The sequence below is a fragment of the Hydra vulgaris genome, chromosome 10 (assembly GCF_038396675.1).
Source record: "Hydra vulgaris chromosome 10, alternate assembly HydraT2T_AEP".
Lineage (NCBI taxonomy): Eukaryota > Metazoa > Cnidaria > Hydrozoa > Anthoathecata > Hydridae > Hydra > Hydra vulgaris.
Genome location: NC_088929.1, coordinates 2,803,921 through 2,827,824, shown reverse-complemented (window position 1 = coordinate 2,827,824; position 23,904 = coordinate 2,803,921). Strand labels below are relative to the sequence as shown.

At 27.3% G+C, this 23,904-nt stretch overlaps 1 protein-coding gene across 1 annotated transcript in view; it reads left to right on the top strand.

Annotated features, from left to right (window-relative positions):
- Nucleotides 1–23,559, top strand: part of LOC100200775 (oxysterol-binding protein 1) — a 51,442-nt gene extending 27,883 nt beyond the window's left edge. The window contains exons 7-10 of the mRNA XM_065807074.1: nt 2,667–2,888; nt 10,329–10,424; nt 10,555–10,757; nt 22,243–23,559. Of these exons, the coding sequence (XP_065663146.1) occupies nt 2,667–2,888; nt 10,329–10,424; nt 10,555–10,757; nt 22,243–22,621 (900 nt within the window). The 3' untranslated portion in view covers nt 22,622–23,559. The remainder of the gene's footprint in view (nt 1–2,666; nt 2,889–10,328; nt 10,425–10,554; nt 10,758–22,242) is intronic.
- The last annotated feature ends 345 nt before the right edge of the window (nt 23,560–23,904 follow it).

Sequence of the window (23,904 nt, the reverse complement as noted above, 5' to 3'; positions counted from 1 at the left end):
GTGCTAAACAAAAGCACATGAAAGAATAGTCTGTGAATTCAAACCTAGTTTCATGACAAATGGGTAAATTCTTACCAATGTAAATGCCCAGGCCAACCATGTGGCTATTGGAGTCTTTACAAGTTAAAGGAAGATAACCATCAACACTTAGATTGCAAGATCTGCTGAACTCAAATTAGTCTCACACAAAGAGCAATTAGGTCTGGTGAACTTTGCAAGAGATAAGACTCAACAGAAGAAAAGTTACTTTGAAGACCACGAATATTAGTGAATGACAGGTTTAGAGAACTTGGTGATGATGATGGTTTTTTGTGTTTTGTAGTTTTTGGTACTTTATTCATTTTTAAATTTGTTGAAGAACTTGACTCAAAGCATAGATAGTACACTCAGAACACTGTTTTATAGGCCAAGCAATTGCTACATTACTACTAATAAACCCTAAGCTCTAACAAAGGGCTCCAAATTTGGCCTCAGCAATGCACACCAAAAGTACGCCCAGGGACACCATCCATGCGCAACATGGCACTGTTAATACATTGATATTTTTCAGCTGTTGATGGAATCAGCCTCTCTGAGAGCTACCACAGAGTTTGGGAAACCTGACTACCAGCCGGCCTCAGAACCATAAAACTGAGTTTTAGAGCTGTACCCTCATTAGGAGATAATAAAATAAGTTGCCTAGTCATAAAAACAGAGACACAAGCAAAACCCATGTATTGAGTCCAGAAGAGCCAGCATTCAACATCCTAAACTGGAAACAATGTATTAAAATTACATCTGCGCCAGCCTAATATATAAAGAAGGGTTGCGAGGCTGGTCAGCAGATAGAATCTGTTTACCCCTTAAGTTTTTGCCTAGGAGGCTTTCTATAAGACAGTAGCTGGATGCATTTAACATCTGCCCAAGATGACTATTTTAATCAAGACATATCTCTAGCCTTTACTCATTCAAGAGCCCCAAGGCAGGGAGTGTTTTAAGTTGGAGTTGGCATCTCCTAGCCTTTGCCTCAAAGGGCGTATCCTTTAAGGCAGCAGGACATGAAGCAAATTGTACTAGGTTCAGATTTTCATTCAGATTCATTCATTAAGATTTTCTCAAGTTTTTAATTGTATTTTGATCATTATCATTATTTTCGAAAAAAAGGTTTTGGACTGTTACATTGCTAACATTTTTTTAAATGACTTGCTACTTCAATGTTTAAGCAATAAAAAACCTACTTGCTACTTTCCGAAGTTATTGATTATTACTAGTTTGTTATATTTTTAAATTAAAAAAATTATTTGATGAGTTTTTTTTTGCATTTAGTGTCTTCATGTTTAAAATACTTGCATGTGCCCTTATGTATATATCCCTGACTATATTTAAGATTTTTGATAAGTGAAAAGTAAGGAGATAATAAATATAATCAAGGCAACATAACAAGGACACAACAAAAGTAACATGCAATATGGAAATGAGACAACAAAGCTAACAATCAACATAGAGAGGAGACAACAGAGTTAGTACCAATAACATGGTAATGAGGCAATAGTAGGCAACATAGCAAGATAAATCTAATTTTTTTTAAACTATTAAGGACACATATTGAGGACACATGAAAGTATAATATTAGTTAAGGACACAATGAGAACACTCAAGGACACATTGTGAACACTTGAGGACATATGAAAGTAAAATATTAGTTGAGGACACATATTGAAAACACTTGTGGACACATATTGAGAACACTTGAGGACATGTATTGAGAATACTTGGGGACAAATATTGAGAACGCTTGAGGACACATATTGAGAACACTTGAGGACACATGAAAGTTGTTATCTTATAATATTAGGCAAAGTATTTTTTTTTCAGTATTTCTTTTTATAATTTCTAGACTTCAAAATTTTCTTTATATTAAAACTAATTTATTAACTAAATTCAATCTATTTAAAGTGGTGATAAGCTTCAGTGAACTACAGTGGGCAAATTTGTTTAGATCAAGATGTTATTTATAATAGCGTGGCAGAGATTGTTATGTTGATCATATTGTTGAATTTGATTTCAAATCATTTTCTTGGGAGTGATTTAAAACAATTATTAGGTTTCCCAATATAAACCATCCACTAAAATTGTATTGTGTATTTCCTGAAAAACATCAAATTGTGAGCAATTTAAAGTTAGTAAAAAATTGATAATAAATTGCCCTCTGAGTCAAACATTTGTTTATTATTACTGAGTCAAACATTTATTTATTTACTTACTGAGTTAAGCGTTTATTTGCTCTAGTACATATCCATACAATTATTACTTTTAACAAAAAAATATAAAGTTTACAAACCATATTGCAAGAAATCGAGTTTTATGGAAAAATCAAAACAATGATAAAAGAATAAGTTTAAAAGAATTTAATCCTTGAAACCATATATAGTTGTATACTTTAATAAAATATCTTTTATTTAAAATAAATGTATATTTATTTATTAAATTTGGTTTTGATGGGTGGGTATCAACCCATCAGTTTTAACATCTTACTATTGTATTTTTAGTGGGAGGGTTAGAGTGGTAGAGTTAGTGGGTGAGTGCGAGGGTTAGCTGGAGGGTTATATATTTAAAAAAAATAAACTTGATTATTGTTTGCTTCATCATTTTTTTGAACTTTTGGTAAACATGAAATATTTTTATAGGTTAGCCATCATCCTCCATCATTGGCACATCACGCTGAAGGTCGTGGTTGGACTCTGTGGCAAAATTTTACTATGAGTAGCAAGTTTAGGGGAAAATATTTGCTGGTATCACCAATTGGTACTGCTCACTGCAAATTTGCTAAGTCTGGGAATCACTACACATGGAAGAAAGTGACAACAACTGTTAACAATATTATAGTGGGAAAACTTTGGATTGATCAGGTTTTTGTTTAAGATGTTTCAATACTGTATTCTAATTTTGTTTCTATAAATGTAACAATTAAATAAAATGGGTCTAAAAAATGGAGTAAAGTTGTCATTTTTTGCCACCAATAAGAAAAGTTGAAGATAAGTTAACAACTTATCTTTAAGTAAAAGGCAATTTTTTGAACCTAATTTGTAAACCTAAGCCTTTCAGATTCACAAATATTTTACAGAATTTGCATAGAGATAGCACATTAGTTATGCTAAACTTTACATAAAAACTTATGTAAAAAAAAGAAACTGTATTTATAAGTAGAGTCATTGTTATATTTGGTTCTAGATAAATGATAAGAATTTTTATATCTGACCATATATATAGAGACCTTTTGATGAATAAAAAATGCTTAATGTATTTGCATAACAAAATTTTTGACTTTATATTCATTAATTTTTTTGAACTACCGCAATTTACTAAATTACCACAAAACTAGTTAAATAGGATATTTAACTAAAAACAATGTAGAAATGTTATTATGTTATAGTGTTATTAAATATCTACTCAGATTACAGTTTTTTAAAATATAAAATTTTTTTCTCTCTACATTTATACATTTAATATAATCATGTTTCATTTTCAACAAAATAAATGAATATAAAAGATTTTGTTTTATTTCTTAAATACATATTAGGAGTTTTGAAAATAACAATTATTTTTTATTTAAAAAGTCAGCCATAAATAAACTAAAAACTTTCAAGAATAAAAACAAAACTAAATAGTTAAAATAGTTAAAAAAAATAAATAACTTTTTTACCCCCAGTTTTATGTATAATTTATTTTTTTTCACAAAATGTTTGATATAACTTGTTTATTATAATGTGTTATTAGCACTTGTGTTGTTTAAACAATTTTTAATGTTACAATGAATTTTATTTCTAAAATAAATAGGTGAAATAAAAGCCTTATAGGTTTAAATGATAGATAATTCAGTAAAAAAGTAAACTTTACTTATGAAAAATAATAGTAGACAAAGATTATATTGAAACTAATTTTTCAAGAGTCTAGCTTAGTTAAAAGTGAAATTTTTTAAAGTAATGTTTTATTGCCAGTTCTTGCTGTATTTCCATTACCTAAACAAATGTAACTTATAAAACTAACATTGTCTAAATAAATATTCATATGCTTGCTAGATTATTTTGCTTAGTTTAATTTTTTTTTTTTTTAATTTTTGTTCATTCGTGTTGTATTAAGAGAACAGCCATTTTTTCTTGTGTAGCTAAATATTTTTATAAATTCGATATCTTGATAAAAAAGTTAGTTTTATAAAAATTCAAACTTTGTCTTTTTATTATATACATTTAATGCTTTATCACTAGTCCTGTATATATCAATATATATTATAAACACACATACAAAAAACCATTAAAAAGTTTAACAAATTTTTTTTTAAATTATTTGATAGACTACCTGCCCTAACCTTCAGTCAATGTAGCCGCACTTCCTTGTAGTGGCAGTCTATAAGATTGTTGATGTAGCAGCATTCCCTTGTAGCCTTAGGCTATAAAATAATCGATGTAGCAGCACTTTGTCAATGTTTTACAGTAAAAAAAAACAAAAACAAAAACATTAGGATTATTGTTTTTTTGTTTTATTTTTTCAAAAAAATAAAAACATTTAGAATTTAAAAACATTCTAGTCTTTTAATTTGTGTTTATTTTTTCAAAAAAATCTTATATATATATATATATATACACACACACACACATACAGCCAGGGTCGGACTGGCACTAAGGGGCTCGAGGAAGAGGAGACATAGATGGGCCCTTATAGGTAGCAAAAATACATCAAACCCTTAATCACATAGTTTTTTCTTAAAAGAGTATAGGAAATTTAAAATTGATGCATATTTATAATAATTAGTTATTATTAAATTGTATTTTTGTGTGTTTTATTTGTGTATCATGATTTATAGAGGCCCAGGACCTTAAGACATGGCAAGGGAAATTGGGGGTATTTCCCCCTGGCAGGGGCCTGGGGGAAATACCCCCAATTTCCCTTGCCAGTCTGACCCCGTATACAGCTATGCACCAAAGTTTAATCAAGTTGGTAATCTTAATCAAACTTTTCAGAGTTTCTTTAACTAAAGAAAATTGGGAAAATTAATTTAATTAATTTTCATTTTATTTTTAGAATAACAATCTATTTGCTATTCAATTAACATTAATAAAATAAGTTAAAAAAAATAATTCAATAAAATCAAATAGATAGTTATATAATCATAAAATGAGTTGCATAAAAGTTTAATCGAGTTAAGGTTTAGAACACAAAAAATCAATAAAAAGTACAAATTTAATATTTAAAGTGTCCTTCTTTGGCTCGATAGCAAAGAAAAACTTGTCTCTAATTCAACCAATTTCATGCACATCTCATGTGCTGCTTTTAACCTGTACTTGTTCAGAAGTTGGTTCAAATGCTCAGTTGATTGAACTTGATGGTTTACCAGTTGAGTGTTGATTCATGACAAAATATTTTCTATTGGGTTGATATCTAGTGATCTAGGGCACAAAGGCAACAAATTGATCTTTGTGGTAAACCAGTTTGTTATACTATGTGCTATGTGTGCTGGAATCGAATGTGTTTCAAGTGTGTTTTTGTAGGTAAAACGTTTTTTTGTTTGTTTTGTGTTTTGGTCAATAAGGTTGATAAGGCCATTATACAGTTCACAATATCCAAGGCCTTTGTGGGAAAAACATCCCTGTATGCCTACTGAGCCTTCACCATCTTGTTGTTTGCTTAGAATTAGTGCTCGCAATATTTCTCAGTTGCAAATCTTTTAATGGATATTCTTCTTTTGCGGTTCACAACCTTTGACTCATTGCTCCAAATCTCTTTTGCCCAATCTTCAACTGCCCAATGCAAATGTTCTTTGCACCATTTTTGTCTTTTGCATTGGTCCATGATTGACAGGATAGGCTTTTTTATTGTAATGTAAGCCAATACTTTTATTTGCTAATGTTCTAACAAGTTCTTTGCTTACATCTCAATAAGAAAAGGATTGGTTTAAATATTTGAGCTAGCTTTTTGTTACTGAGCCTAGGATTTTTTTTTACTGGTTCTGAATATGCTACTTTTGTCACGGTCACTAAGCTTCATTGGTCTTCCAGAATGAGGAGTGGTAACAACGTTACCTGTTAGCTCCCAGGTTTTCACTGTTTTTTGCACGCAGAATTCAGAAACACTCATAAGTTTACTAATTTCAACATTGTTATGATTATTTGATTTGACCAGTTCAATAATTTGCCATTTGATGCTCTTTGACACTGCTTTTCTGCCCATTTGCAAGTAATTGAAATTTAAAATATTGCAGTTATTCTTTAGATAATTTTTTGCAATTAATATATTTTTTTGTAATTTTAAAATTATTTTTTTATTTAAGAATCATGAGTACTTTTTATATTTATAATTTATAGTGGTAATTAAGTATAATAATTAGTTATTGAGTGTGAAAAGTGGATAATTAATTAACTTGATTAAACTTTTATGTCATCAGTAAAATACACTGTATAATGTTTAATTAGTTTTACCGAAGTAGTGTAGTATGTGTGAATTTTTTTTTTGTCTATCGATACAAACATAAATAGAAAAACACAAAAAAATTAACCTAAAATATATATCCGTTAAACTTTTGTTAAAAAAACTGGCGCAAAGTTATGAAAAACTCGGAATAATAATCTCAATTAAACTTTTGTGCATAGCTGTATATATATATATTATATATACTATATATATATCTATTTATATATAAATATATCTATCTATCTATATATATATATATATATATATATATATATATATATATATATATATATATATATATATATATATATATATATATATATATATATATATATATACACTACAACTGGATATATCTGATATTTCTTTTGCTCACTCACTTATTTTCACTTTTTTTCATTTAAATTTTTTGTTAAATAAAAAATATTTTTTGTTAAATACCTAAATTAATATTAATACCTATTAATATTAAAATACCTATTAATATTTACTACAAAATTCTTAATTTTTTAGTAAGTATTATTATGTATACAAAATTCCTTTAAATATATTAAATTTATTTCTTAACAGGTGTATGTACAATGTGGTGTCTTTTATTCTTAAACCAATTCTTCCCTATCACAAATAGGTTTGTTCTGAATTTAAAAATTTTTTCTATTTTTTTTCCTTTGCAACAAACAGCAAAATAACTAAAGTGTTGCTAATCCAGGTTTTAAATTACTGTTTGTTGGTTTATATAGATAAAGAAAATTTTATATAGATAAAGAAAATTCTCTACATAGATAAAGATAGTTCTCTACATAGATAAAGATAAAGGGTTCGTATAGGAGATTACTATAGATAAGGATTTAAAATTCAGTCTAAATTGTAAAAGTAGAAAAAATAGTAAATATTGTAAAAATTAAATGCGAAGTAATTAGAAGTAGTAAATGCCGACACTTGTCTTATGAGAATGGCCTTTAATATAATTTTAAACACCTGCACAATCACAGTGAAGTTCTAAAGACTTAATAAATTACAAAGAAGGAAATTTAAAAATACATTGACATAAATAGCGTTGGGTTTAGCAACAACTAAGGTTCAGACATTCCCCATAAAAGAATATATTTTAGCTAAAATTTATAAGCCATAAATCTATTATAATATGTAGAGTTAAGGGTTATTAATTAATGACACTAATTTAATAATTGAAGTTTTAGGAAATTAATAATAAAAAAATTTGTTTGCTTTAAATTTCTACTTTCAAAGAACTATAAATACTGGTCTTAGTTAGTCTGTTCAACTCCAAACATTTCTTTCCCTATTTACTTCAATATTTTTTACATAATAAAAGTATCTTTAAAATAGATTTCTTTTGGTGTTTTTAGAAACTTAAGGCTATATAACGAAATAAAATTAAGGAAATTAAGAAATTTATATAATAAAATTAAATTAAGGAAATTAGAAAATTTATATAATAAAATAAATTTAAGGAAATTAAGAAATTTAAGTCTATAATAAAATTCTAACTATCTCATTAAAACTATGTTTATTTAAAAAGCAAAAGTGGACACAGAAAATGGGACACAAGAACCTGAGACCTAGTTGTGTCAAATAGCTCTATCTGTTAGACATTTTTTGTAGAAACTTTTTTGTAATAAACTCATAATAAAATTTTTCAATTAAGTTTTTAATTTTGTTTTTGGTGAACTATTAAATTATTATTACAGTTGTTTGTGCCAAAATCTTCACCTAATACAAATGGAAACCATCTTGATTGTAATCATCAAGGTGATAAAAGTATAAATGGTTTTCATTCAAATATAACAGAAAAATAAAAAAAACAAAGCAAAAACGGCCAATATATCCATAAAAAATAATAATTCCAAAAAGAAAAAGTATACAATCGTATGTGAGAAACAAAAAATATTTTTCTTGAGATAAAATAAAAATATTTCACTTTAAAAAAAAAATTATAAAAAAATTTTTTGTTTACATAAAAAAGTATCAAAAAGTACTTATAAAAGCAATTCTATAAGTTTGTTTCATTATTGTATATGGTATAAAAATTATCAAAACTTTGTTTTGGCTTTTAGAAAACAATAAACATTTAGAACATTTCTTAAAGTCTGCTATGTATCTGCTATGGAGCTTTCAAAAATGAGTCATAGAAGAGGGAATTTGTCCTAAAAATGAAACGAAATATCATAATTTAAAACACTAATTACACATTTTTTTTGTAGCTATTTTAGGTGCTATCAGAAGTCCTTACGGTCTTATTACAGAACAACGGGGGAGAGCATTTAACAAGAAGTTCACACCTCCTTTCGTAACAATGTCGCTTGTTGGGCTAGAGCTGGTGTCAAACCTTGGACCTCTGGGTTCTGAGCCAGAACTCTAACCACTGTGCCACGGCTGCTCTAATGTGTTATTTACTCTATTTATTTGAAAACTGAAAAATGTGACTAAATTGATAACAAATAAGAAACTTACTTTGTAAGATGATAAACCTTTATATTGTTATTTAAAAAACTGAATCCTCGACTTTTAGTGAATGATTATATGTAGTCAGTTTCTGTATTGAAACTACCCAATAATCATTTTTAATGTGTAGGTAAGCCAAGTCATCTATCAATGCAAAACATCGCAACAATAACATCACAAAAATTAACAATTAGCATAACATGTTACAGTAAACTCAAACCTACAAGGGACCAAGAAATTAGCTTACTAGAGAATTGCTAGAGAATATTAGAGTGAAAAAAAATACAAGTATCTACTGGGAAGATACTATCAAGAAAAAATCTACTATATAAAAAAAAACAAAAAACAATAAAAGCAATCAACCAATGTAATAAGTCAAGTAAAAGTGAGTACAGCAACTTACTTGTTGTACTCACTTATATAATAAATATTTTTTGTTTAATTTAAATAAAAACAAATATTGGTTATCTAACTTAAATACAATTAAAAAAAACTATATTTTTTCTTAGATATTTTCTTAGTTATTTTCATCTAGATAATATTTAACTAAATTTTTAAAAAAGTTATAAAGTGTAAAATGACCAATGTTATAAAAGAGTCTTCGAGCTCTTAAAAATAAAAAACACAGTTAAATATACTTTAAATACAATCGACTTGAAACAAAGGACTTGAATTGAATTATTATTAAAGTTATCTGACTTTAAAAATTACTTTACTAATCTAAAGGAAAATTTGAAAATAACATTAGATTTATCTATTATTATATAAATTCTACAGATTTTATGATTGCATCAAGTTATTATATAATATAAAGGTTTTAGATCTTGTAATTGATTAAGCAGATATTAAATTATAATAAAAATAATAAAAGTTTAAGATTATCATATGATCAAAAAAATGTGGTCAAAAATATAAAGGGAAATATTTTAAGTCCAACCAATCTTATAAATCTTTATTAAATAATAAATTTTTATTAAAAAAAAAAAAAAATCTTTATTAAAAACTCTGTGTTTGCACAACATGCACAAATGAGTAACAACAGCAGCACTAAATAGAATATTAATTATAATTGATAATTCATTTGCATTAATTGCATAAAAAGACTAGACAAGAAAATTAATTAATATGAAAGGACTATATAGTTACAAATAAAAGCTTTTGGCAAAAATTGAAACCTGCACAATGACAAATGTAAAATCTTTGTTATGCCTCTATACATATGTAATTAATAAGAGGAAGAACCAAAGTTTATGCATAAAAAAAACTTAATCCAGTTCTGTACAAATACTGTAAATTTATTCTAAATTTGTACTATTAATTTAAAAAAATAATTTATTAGCAAAATTATTTTTACATTATTTGTTATAATGGTTGTCAAAATTAGTTTCATGAAAGTTTAGTCTATTATGTATATATTTTAGTCTGGAGAAATGGATATAATAAATCACACTACAGGTGAAAAGTGCAACCTAAAGTATCATTCATATAGTTACTTTTCTAGAGATGTTCCTAAAAGGGTAAGTGGTTTTTCATGCTCAATACAATTATAACAAAAAGCTGCATTTTTGATCTTTGTTTTAGAGTTTTAATTTTTCAAGAAACTGATTTTTTCGGATTTTGATAACCATTTTATATATTTGTTTTTAGGTAACAGGTTGTGTTTTTGACAAAAATAATGTGACACGTTATGTTTTGTCTGGAATATGGGATCAAAAAGTTGATTGTGCAAAAGTTATTTATAAAGAGCCAAATATTGGGAATGGAAAGCAGCCGCAAGGAATGCCTACTACAAAATCAAGCAACCCAAATACTTTACCAGCGCAGTTACTATGGGCAAAGAAACCATTGCCGTAAGATTTGTATATTTTTCTGAAAAAAAACTTTTTACAGTTTAAACACACCAAAGTTGTATAATGTAAATTTTACATTATATTTACATTTATAAAACATATATGCATATAGAGCTCTATGTTTCCTTTTAAAAGACCACCTAACAAAGGCATAAGATATAGCAGTATAGGCCATCTTAAATCTCCATATAATTTGAATTCGTTTCTATAAGTCTTTTGTCCTCATCTTTGTTTTTATTGAGTTTAAGATTTCCTTGTAAACATAATTTTTACAAAAAGTGAATTACATAAATTAACTTGCAATTAGGATATCTAAGAGGAATGTACATGCATCAACTAACTTGTTTAGACTGCGTTGAGTATGGCTGAGTATGTGTTGGGTTATGACTTGAAACAAACAAAGTAGTGAATAATTGATTAGCTTTATGATAAGCATACAGGATATTTGTGTGTGTGTATGTGCCAAATTTATATAACTACCTAGCATAGCTGTGTTTATTGTAAATAAATTTCTAGAGTTTTATGTATCTTAAGCCTTGGCCAAAGTAAATGAGCTTAAGAGACCAAGAAATGCTCATCTGAAACTCACATGGCAAGCCAAGCAAGTTGCTTTTTGCATGAGTTATTGGTTTAAGTTAAAAATTTTACAATTTTTATTAGTAAATTCTTATTGTTTTAAAAGTTTATTTTTATTTAAAAAATGTTGTTTCAGTTATTTGAAAAATTACTATAGAAGCATAGGAATTGTTGAACAGTATTATAATATATCATAGTAATATTAGCCCATTTAAATTATATTAAATTATTTGATACTAAAGGATGTTTAATAAAAATCCATGAAGAAATTAAATTTCATAAATTGCTATTGCTATATAATTACTCCCTAATTTTCCATTCTACAAATTAAGCAGATGTGTTAAACAGGTATTATTTAGAGTTTCAATGTTAAATTTCTTTTATCAGTCTATTATTTGCCAAAGTGAACTGAAGCAAAGTGAGCCAAAGTCAAAAAACCATCAATGTTGCATGATATTCCTTGCAGATACATATACCAGCAATCACATCTTGAGCGATCTCATTACATTTTACCTGCTAGTCATTGTTTTGATATTGGCATCTTTTAAATTTCTTTTGCTGGTCATTGTTTTGAATCGCTACCTTTTTCTTTTTATGGCAACAAGAGTGTAAAATTTGTAACAAAAGTCTATAGAAAATTCTTAAAGAGATCCCAAACCTCCGAGACATGTTGTGTTCATATTAAAGAAAATGATAAAAAAAAATGTTGGGGCTAAATTTTTTTGATTAAAACAAAAGAATAAATGGGTACCAAGAAAACCTAACTTTTTTATTTTAGTCAAAGCTCGCTTTCTTCATTTTATTGTAGGCCTAAAAATCAGCATAATATACGTCGCAATCTACAGACTTGATAATTTGTTCAAGCGCGTTATATTTCTAAGAGTTTCAGTACATGACATCATTGTTTTTTTGTTTGTTTGAGCTAGAGGTCGGTTAAGTAAACAAACAAAAAAGTCAATGATCTCATGTACTAAAACTCTTCGAAATAAAACGCGCTTGAATAAATTATTCTCTGTAAAGTCTGTAAAATGCGGCATATATTAAGCTGACTTTTAGGCCTACAATATAACGGAGAAGGTGACCTTCAACTAAAATAAAAAAGTTAGTTTTTCTTGGTATTCATTTATTATTTTGTTTTTATCAAGAAAATTTAGCCAAAACATTTTTTTTAAATCATGCTCCCTTTAAAGAATAAATAAGATAAGGAATTCTAAATTAAATAAAACTTGTGGGATTTTTGACCTTCAAACTTGTCATGGTTTTTTTGTTGAAAATGTGTTATTAAACATAATATTTTATTTTTATATCTATAGTAACATAAAAAAGAAATTTATTTACATAACTGTTTATTGTAAATGGATTGTAAAAACATTTAGATGTATTTTTGAAATCTTTCTGGGCCCTCCCCAACCTTTGAGACAACCCCTCCCCAAATGAGGCAGTTTTAAACATGGTCACCACTTAAAAAAATTTAAACGTTTTCTTGATGCAACTTGAATTCTATTGATAAGTTTTTAAAATTTTTTGTTTTCTTCATGGTCGCTATACTAGATGGGGAGAGTCTATGACTTATTTTTATTCCAAAACTCTAGTTACAACTGAAAAAATATCTAGCACATTGTCATGAATTTGCTTTCAAAATATTGTTTGTTTTTGTAAAATTTTATTTTTTGGTCATTTTAATATAGATAATTCAATAAATGAGCCTTATTTCTGTTTTTTGTTTTGTGAATTTGACTGATTAAATTAATTTAAGAATTTGATAATTAAAATAAGTTTTCTAATACTCCAAGTTTTCGAATAAGAAAACTTATATTTTTATATTTCTTGATAAAATATGTATTTAATTTAAACTATTTTAAATAAATTCGACAGTCTGATGTAGATTTTACTTTTAGTAATGGTGTTTGTTACTTTCTTGAAAATTTAGGCCCATGTATAAATTACAACATTTAAAACTCATTTAGTGTAAAGAATTTTATTGCTTTTAATATTGATATAGAAAATAATTAATTTTAATACAAATTGCTTTGCAATTAAAAATTCTATTTATTGAGTGTACTCAGCTTAATTTCTTTTTTGCAACAATTTTATTTATTTTTAAAGCTGAGGTTCTTTTTTCTCAGTATTTGAAAAGTACTTGGTAACAAATATACAACACTGTTATAAAAAAATGTTATAGCTTCTGATTGGTTTGCAATGGTATCAAAAATACCATTGCAAACCAATCGATTTTAATGCACAAGTTTGATGCATTGCAGTTTTTCATTAAACTATTTTATGAAATTCTATTTTGCAAGCATTCAAATAAACCCTTAAAACAAATGAAAAATTTTTGGATTATGTCTAAAAGGGAATGAGCATAATTAAAAGGACCAGCCTAAATATGACAATAGTATTCCATGCAAGGATAAACAAGAGATTTATAGAGCTATAGAATCGAAGGAGGAGTAAGTAAACAAGAGCAACATAATGTCTTAAAAGAGAGATTGCATTCAAGATACTGCTGCTTTTTCAAAGCAATTAAAATCTCATAACTTTTTTGACCAAAGTATATGGTTGTCTCATATAAATGTAGTGTGGAAAATAACAGTCTTTCAACAACCGTCTGAAATGACTAAAATTGCTATTTTGACCTCCCAAAATCATGGTTGACTGGTTTAAAAAAAATCTGAGTTTTAAAAAACAAAGGTTGACAAATGATCAGGATGTTATTCGAAAAATGCATATACTAAAATTTCATAAATTTATTTAAATTAAAAAAAACATTTAAAATAATTTTATTGTTTATGATATGCTACTTTGATTGCTAGCGGGTCATTAAAGCGAAAAGTTTAAAAGTGAAAAGATGTTTAAAGCAAGCTTTTTCTTTAATCCTTTTTTTTTTTTTAACAATACTGCCTGGTTTTTATCTTTGTTTTTAACAATACTGTCTGGCTTTTTATCTTTGTTTTTAATGGTACTGCCTGGTTTTTATCTTTGTTTTTAACAATACTGCCTGGTTTTTATCTTTGTTTTTAACAATACTGCCTGGTTTTTATCTTTGTTTTTAAAGTAATCTTTAATACCAAATTTATCATTGTTAAAATTTATTTCTTTAATTATTAACAACACTGAACTCATTAATTTGATGAATATTATAGACAACTATTTTGATAATAATGGTAATAACTTTAGTACGCAGATTGAGACCGAATATTTAATATTAAGACAACTAATAGTAAACTCTGTTAAGTTTTTGCTTCACTTATTTAATTTATTTTCATGTTACTGATGGTAAAAATTATTTTTTCATAAGTGATTGAAGTTCTTTTTTTAGTATTATATTAATAAAAACATTTAATATATTATTTTAATAATAACATTATAATCTATATCATTTATCATTATAATCTATGTCACTTATCATTATCAAATTGCATTTAATTAAGAACATTTTTTCTTTTAACTGCACCTAGTCAATTTGTTTTATTTTTATTTGAATCTTTTTATTTTTTTTCTTGTAAGTTTTGCCACAAATTGCAAATAAATGAATGGTTTATGAATAAATATGAAATAACTAGTTACTTTTTTTCTGTAATAGGATTATTAAAAATATATGTATTTATTGAAAATCTTGTTTTATGTCATATTAGTAATTTTTATAGTTTTAATAAAACAATTCTTGTCTAAAACTAATTAACATTATTGTTGCTCATGTGCAATAATTCTTTTATTTCAGAGGTTGAAGTTCTTATTTTATTATTATTTGAGAGTGTTGTATGTAACTAAGAACATTATCTCAACTGTATTTTGCTATTTTTTTCATTCAATCTTTTCAATTATTTTTCTTGTAGCTCTCTCCCACCATTTGCGATGTCATCTCAAAGAAACAAATTATTTTTTAATTAAAAATTATTAATTGATTTTATTTAAATTTATTATTACTAAATTAATACGAATTCGATAATTTTCCCGTATTACCTAGCTTGCTGCTAAGCCTTTTTAGCAAGGCATTATTTCATTACCAAGCTGTAAAATCTACATGTTAAATTTCTGCCAAAGTTGTTTAGCGTGGTTTCATTCTCAATGCCTAGGCAAAATAATAATATTCCAATAAATATCATTTTTTCAATCAAATATGATTTTAAAGCACTTTTTATGCTGAATATAAAGGAGCAGCACTACGAGTATACTCGTATTTCTGCAATGGAGAATAAATTTGTTTCTTCAGTGCCGAAGTACGAGTATATTCATAACTGTTTTAGAACAGAAGTTGTTGCAGTGTAGAGCAATGTAGCTTATTTGATGCATTTAGACTAATGTTTTGATTTTTTCTGCACATGTTTGGCGTTAATCATGAATAGAAAAGGTTGTTTATCAATATGTTGTTATCTTAAATCCAGTTTTTTTTTTTATTTTAAGACTATAATATAAATTATATTTGAGACTACAATATTACAATAGGAAAATGTTTTCACTTGTATACTGATAACTATTACAATCCTTCGAATTATCAAAGCATATGTTAACCGAAAAAACATACATATGCAGTACATTAAGGGTGATTGTAAGTCAAATCCAATAGATTGTACAGCAGCTAAAAAACAGTTTAAAAAAGTTAAAAAAACACAGTTAAAAAAGGGGGACATTGTGAGCAGAAGCAGAGAATATGTAATTGTGCCTAAATAAAATTAAAAAAGACATTTTAATGGTTAGCAACATGTATTCATTAGAGATGGTTGAAGTGACAAGCAGAAGAGGTAAAAAGAAACTGAAACCAAATATGATTCGAGATTATAATGAAGGCATATCAGGAGTTGATTGGGCTGACCATATGATATTTGTATTATGACTGCCTAAGACCGCTAGATGGTAAAAGTAGCTCTTCATATTTTTGATATCTATGTATTTAATGCCTACAGTCTTAACTGCAAATGTTGTACAGATAAAGCAATCCCCTTTTGGGAAATAATTATTGTCAACTTATTGGGTGAGCAGTTAAACAAAGAAATATTTATTCCAACAACAATTTTCATTACTAAGCTGCTATACCACCAAATGAAGTGAAGAAATTGCAACAAAACCATGTTGTGTTTGCTCTAAAATGAAGCGTAAGGAAACACACTATTAATGTATTGTTTGTGAAAGTAAGCCTCTGTTATGTGTTGGTGAATGTTTTAAAATATATTGTTTAAAATAAAAGTACTTTTTTTTGTACTATATTTTTCATGAAAAAAAACTTCAATATTAAGTATATAATACGTGTATATGTTTTAAAGCTTGTTATAACTATCTAGTTTTAAATAAAACACTGGGAGTTTATCAAGTACAGGTTTGTAACTAATTTTCTTATAAAATCTACTCTAAATATAAAAAAAGAAATTATATGACTTAAAATAACTTAACATTGTTAAAATAAAATTTTAAATATGTTAGTGGAACTACGAGTATACTCGTAGTTGGCAAAAAAAATAGCGTTGGGTTACTACAAGTATACTCATAGTTAGCAACAAGCGTGTTAACTTATTTTTGTATCTATAAAGTTCAGTCATAAAAAACTATTACTAAGACAAAAAATTTTAAATAAATTATTTAAAAAAAAAAAAAATTGTTAATTAATTTTATTTAAAATTATTATTATTAAAATAATACAAGTTTGTTAATTTTTAAGCATTTATTTATTTTGTATTTATAAAGTTCATGAAGAACTATTACTAACCTAATTATTTAAACAAATGAGAAAAAAATTTTTTGATCGTCTAAAAAAAACAATTGACCATAAATTCCTTGTGTTAGCCTGTCAAATAGACTGCTCACCTTCGATTACTTATTTTCCATGCTGTACAGTTTTATGTAGTTTAAATATTTTATATATTCAGTGGCATGCTGGCTCCAAAGAGCCCTTGCAGGATTTTTAAAAAAAAGCCTATTTATGCAGGATTCTATCATAAATGCTTGATTTGAAGCCCTATAAATGCTACCTTTTATAACTTAGAACAAACTAATTAGGGTAACATTGCATTGTAACGTTGCATTATAAAAAGAGCTGATTTTTATCAGCATTGGTATTATTGCTTAAAAAGGTAATATTGATTACCTTGAATGTTTAGGAAAACATAGGTAAATTAATGGAACAATAGATAATCCAAATATTATAAATGCTTAATTAATGTTATAATTACTATATACCAAGTTTTATTTGGAATATAAATTTCCTTTTTTCCTAATTTGTAAGACCAAAAATTCTTAAAGTGTTAAACTTTGGCTCCAAAAAATGCATGTGTTACTATTTTAATTAAAACAAAAAAAGTCATACTAAATTAAAATATTTGCATTCATACAAAACGTATTATGTGATAACTTGGAATTTTGAATAAAAAAAACAAAACCTTAATTAGTCTAACAACAATTTATTTTCTTAGGGGAACTATATCTTTATCTATTCAAATAGTGTAATTTTTTTTTAATAATTAATAATAGATAAATCTTTTTTCTTTTTCTAAAGAATTTTTAAAAATACTTTGACCGCATAAAAAGGTCTGATGATAAATTTGAGATTTAAATTCTATGTGTTGTTTCAATTAGGTAGCAATTAATTAATAGTAGTACTCGGCAAAACAAGCAATAACTTGATTTAAAACTAAATAGTTTAAATGATAAAATGCTTCAAAAAAACTATTTAACTTTATAAACAATATTTTTTTGTTACATAAAAATAAGCAATTGCGATTTCTTTTAATTAAATGCAAATTTCCACCTGACCATTGCAATTACTTTATTCAACCCTTGGTGCAGTTTCTTTAATTTGTTACAATACACGTCTTCACAGTTCGGATAATCCGCCCCAGATATGGCAACAGTATTCCATACAAGGCTGGATTTGAGATTTATCAAGGTAGAGAATAGAATCCGGAGTAAGAAAGTGTTGAGCTTGATAAAGAGATGCAACCTTAGCAGATGCTAATTTTGCAACAGATTTGATATATGGTTTCCAAGAAAGATCGGTAGTAAGAGTTAGTCCTAGAAGATGAAGGGTAGATGACTCATCAATTACATTACCGTTCATAAAAAAAGGGAGATCTAAATTATTGCGATAACTATTGGCTGAAAAAAATTTAGTTTTATCTGTATTGAAGTTCACCAGCCACTGTGAGCCCCATGCTGTAGCAGAAGTGAGATTCTTTTCAACCTCAATGCCCCCTCCAAGCAATCAGAGAGAGTTGGTTTCTTATCATGACAAGAATATATGGTAGTATCATCAGCAAACAATGTCACCTTAGATATGAGAATATCTGGAAGATCGTTAATGTAAATTAAAAAGAGTATAGGGCCAAGGATAGAACCTTGAGGAACCCCTGAAGTTACAGAATAAGAAGAAGAGTGCTGTCCATCGAGGACAACTTTTATAATATGATTGGAAAGGAAGGATTCAATAATCTTGAGGATTTTGCCAGATACACCTTAAGAAGAAAGCTTATGGGGAAGACCAGCATGCCAAATATTATCAAAAGCTTTTGAAATGTTAAGAGCGATGGTCTTAACCTCTCCACCTTTATCTAATACACGATAAAACCTATCGGTTATTACTGTTAGCAAATCAGCTTTCGAACGAGAAATCGAAATCCATATTCAAGATGAGAAATTTAGTGTTTGTTAATTAAAGATTCAAAAACCTTGCTTATGATAGGAAGCAGACTAATGGGGCGGTAGTTAGACAAATCAGATCGCTCTCCAAAATTTTAGACGATAGGGATATCAGATGCCACTTTCCAGCAGGCTGGAAAACAAGGCTCTGATAAGCACTTGTTGAATAGTTTTGAGAGTATAGACGACAGCTCCAGGGAACACTTCTGCAAGACAATAACAGGTATATTGTCCGGGCCACAAGCTGTAGAAGAGTCTAAGCAGAAAATCAATTTAGATACAGAAGCTGGAGTGTTAGGAATGTCAAGCAATGGATCAACCTGTTTGTTGGCAATATCAGGTAGAATGCAACTAGTGGACTCAAGATATGATATTGGTGAAAAGTTCTTAGCGAACAATTCAGCTTTGTCTTTAGGTGAGGTGACAAAGTCTGAACTATACAGGAGAGGTGGAATTACAGATTTGTCCTTATTATTGATATTATTAAAGATTCTCCAGAAATCACGAAAGCCGTAATAGTTGTTTATTTAGGATTTTTTTGTTTTTTCATAAAAAAGACTTTGATTTAACTTTATATATTTTTATTTTAACCATTTTAAGATTAAAATTTATACTGTTTATATGTTTGTGTTATATAATATTTGTTATCAACGAGAAAAAAAATAATTTGTATATTGAGTGTAGAAGCTCTAAATAGATTTTAATATTGAGGAATAAATAGTTTTCAGGAAAGAATGCACTATTGTAATATGTGTGTTGTGTGTGTGTGTTTATATATATATATATATATATATATATATATATATATATATATATATATATATATATATATATATATATATATATATATATATATATATATATATATATATTTATATGTATTTACTTATCATTGTGCATTTTGGCACTCTAAACTCTTTTGAAGCTTTTACACTCCATGTACAAATTCGTTTTTAAATTTATTTATTTCATGTTTACATAAATTCTCTAACAAGTGAAAAGTGGTTTTAAAGATTGAAGCCATGTTGATTAGGGTGTCTAACAATGGGTTATTCTGTTTTTCTAGGATGACAAGATAAGTGTAGTCATTAGGTCGTTATTGTCATTATGTAGCCAATATTTTATAGTATGAATTAAAAAAAAAGTTTGTTGCAAATATTTCTACTTAATCCTTTTGAAAGGTAAAAGATTATGTCTGTGTATGAGATTATGTTCGTGTACGAGATTATATCTGTGTATTAGATGTTAGACTTATTTTTGTTAATGACACTGTCAGATATTTCCAAAAAGTCTCTACAACATGATATTCCAGAAATTCTTTTTACATTAATATTGCAAATGCATATATAGTAATGCAAAATCTTCTTGCAAGAAAGATCGCAAGAAATAATTTCAAATAAAAATAGCAGCACAAAAAGAAGAAAATCATGTGGTAGAGTTAAGACTTGAAACAACAAGGAAAAAACTTCTATACTTGCTTGAATGCAGGAAATTTTGTAAAAAGCACAATTATCAGTGGAAAGGTGAATGACATTAGCCCAATGTCCTTCATGAAGATAGTCAGGAGTCAAAGGTAGTAAGAGACGATATATATTTTATACTGGTACATAAATGGTCCCTGACGACAGGGACCATTTATGTACCAGTATAAAAATAACAGCATGTAAATTAAAAAAACTCAAAATGTAATTAGTTTGGATCCGAATAAATCCAGAATTAAAAGAGATGGCATCAAAAATCTATCATCTCTTCCATCATTGGTAGATAGTTAAAGACTATTTAGTGATGGTGGTAGCAACCTTGATAAGCTTGGGGTGGGTGGTAAAATTTTCCAAAAAGTAATAAATGTCCCCCCCCTCCCCTTTTATTAAGGACTCGAGAGTAATCTTAGTCAAGTAAAAAAGTTTGACTTAAAATTTTAACTCGTTTGTGTATTGTAAGATAGCAAAGAATATTGCTTACATTGCAGAATGTATTTGTACCAATTTATACCAATCTCATAATAATGACTAGTATTATTAAGAAATTTTTTTGTTTTAATGAAATGTTTGTCCACATATCTATCCCATAACCACTTTTGCTACGTAATATAATTCTATTTATAGCCACGAAATCTAATTATTTTTTTTAATAAAAGTATTTTTCAATGGCGTTTTTACTACATTAACAATTTGTTGACATTTTTTTGTAATCAGAAAATAAAGCCAATTAATTATTTGTAGAAGCAATTTTAAGGTGGTACACTCTCTTTCAAAAAATTTTCTTTAAATAATCAAAACAAAATTAAAAAAGTTGAAACAAGTATGCTAATTTTTTTTTAAATAAGAAGCAACTTATGCCTCATTTTTCCATAAAAGTTTTGCAAAAGTGGGTATAACCTAAACAAGATATCTCCATTTCTATAAATTATTTAATTCTGAAATTTTCCAATTGTGCTCCTAAAAGGTATGAACCAGGAAAGTTCTGAACCAGAATCATGCATCGAAGGTGCATAGAAAGTTTTAAAATGAATTTTTTTCTATATTTATAAAAAATTTTTATCGAAAAAAGCAAGAAAAAAAGCGTTGCTAAGAACTTCAAAACCTACTATGGCCAAAAAACACATTTTTCTTTATTCTTTTTATTTTTATTTTTATGTAAATCAATAAACATGTTCTATGAATTAAATATACCAACAAATAAGAAATTAATTTTTGCTAAAAAATTTCAAAATTAATGGCGATGTACCAAATTAATGAGTTTTAAATTTGATCGTTTTTTAAAACCGCTAAAGACTAGTATTTTATACTTTTTTAGATATATTTTTTATTTTAATTTTAAAGATATATTTTAATTTTTACATATATTTTTTGTTTGTTTTATTTTTGAGTGACTTTTTAGCGTTAGACACAGCGGGTGTACATTGACTGAGGGCATTTACACACATACCACCACCACTTCAAACAAGAAACTAATCTACCTTTTAATCGAGGTTTTCCTAGTCAAATATTTCTAATCACTTTTGGGGGGAAAAAAAAACTGAAATTTTTTTCTACTCATTTGTATCCATTGTTACTTATAAAGTTATAATATTATTTATAATTTATAATATTATTTATAATTTATAATATTATTTATAAATGCTTAAGTTGATATTTTTTTGTTCCAGAATTTGATAAAATCCTATTGGTTAGGGCTTTTTGACTAAGGACATTCTGTATCGACTAAAGTCGTGAATTTTTTGTTGTTTTTTTCCCTAAAAATTATTCATTTTTGTATTACACCTAAAATATTATTTTTTTAGTAGCGGAGCAAAACTAATGTATTACTTTTCGGAGTTTACCTGTTCTTTAAATCAAGAAGAAAAAAATGTGTGCCCAACGGATTCTCGATTTCGTCCTGATATTCGTTTAATGGAACAACAAAACTTTGACGAAGCAAATACTGTAAAATTAGCTCTCGAAGAAAACCAACGTCTTCGTCGAAGGCAGCGAGATTCAGATGCTCAAATTGCTGGGCAAGAAGGGCATGTATGCGAAACATACAAACCTACTTGGTTTGAGTACACCGAGGACGAACATTCTCCAGATGTAGGCATTTATGTTTATAAGGGTGGGTATTGGGAGGCAAAGGTTAAGCAAGACTGGAGTCACTGTCCAGATATATACACAACGTCATCTTAATCAGCAGCATTGTAAAACATTATAAATAGTTTTAAACACTGGTTGCTACCTTCACTTAAGGCTATCCATAAGTCAGTTTATGGTTAGCTACCTATGAGTTGCTACTTGTATTGGTTGAAGCAACCTTCTAATTTGAGTGGTTTTTGAATAATAGTTCAACGTGCAATAATTTATTTTGGACTAATGCGAGTTTGATGAACCGTATCGGTGCGAATTTTATGGACAATATATAATGGAATTGTTGTTTATAAAAACATTTTATTTGTCTTAAAATAACTAATCGCGCAATACTATTTATTTGATTGCATGCATGATTTGTCTTTTCTCATTACTTTCATAAAAATTACGATTTGAAATTTTACTTGACAATAGTTGAGTGTTTCATTTTTTATTCTTTAGTAAATTACTTGCGGAGTTCTTTAAATTTCATTGTTTTTCAATAATTAAAAGACTAAAATTTCTTAACCGTATTTAGCAGAAATAAAAGTCTAAGCGGTTAATGAATTAAATTTTATTTTAAATTAATAAATTCCCCGATGGATTATTAACAATAATTAAAAGAGACCTTTCCAAAAAATTTATTGCGTAGTGCTTTACCATTTCTAACCTTTTTTTTTGTGTGTGTTAAATCAACTTCCAAGTTGCTGTTTCATTGTAGTCTTTGCATTGCGCAATAAAATATGGAAAAAGTCTGTTTAATTTAAAGTTGTTGAAAATATATTATTAAGTTTCTGACCTGCAATGGAGGTTCTTAGCATATTTTTAAAGTGAAATTTCTAGAATGTTCATTATATTTTTATCTCAATGGTGTAGTTTTTATGAATTAGTAATCTTACAATTTGGAATTTATATTTTTACAAATATTCTACGAAATGAAATTGTTTTTTAAGCTTTTCGTAATATACTGTTGTAATGACATAATATATTGTTGCATACTATTTTGTAGTATTAGTTGAATACCCTAGCTTGAATTAAAGTCAGTAATCTGATTTGTTTTAGGGACAGTTTCTTTCACAGGTAACAAATGGTGACTTTAGTCACTATTTCCGTAGATATGCACTAATATCGACTTACGGAACCAAATTTTGTGCTAAAATTTGCCACGTTCTATTTTGAATTAGCGTGGTAAAGACTTGTTTTGTTGAAACCTTTAAGAATTATAATACTAATATAAAATATTTTAAGAAACTAGAATAGTTAAACTTTATTACTGTATGGTTCATAATAAATAGAATAGCTTTTATTTATTGCTGTCAAAAACTTTGGGAATGTCAGAAATATGG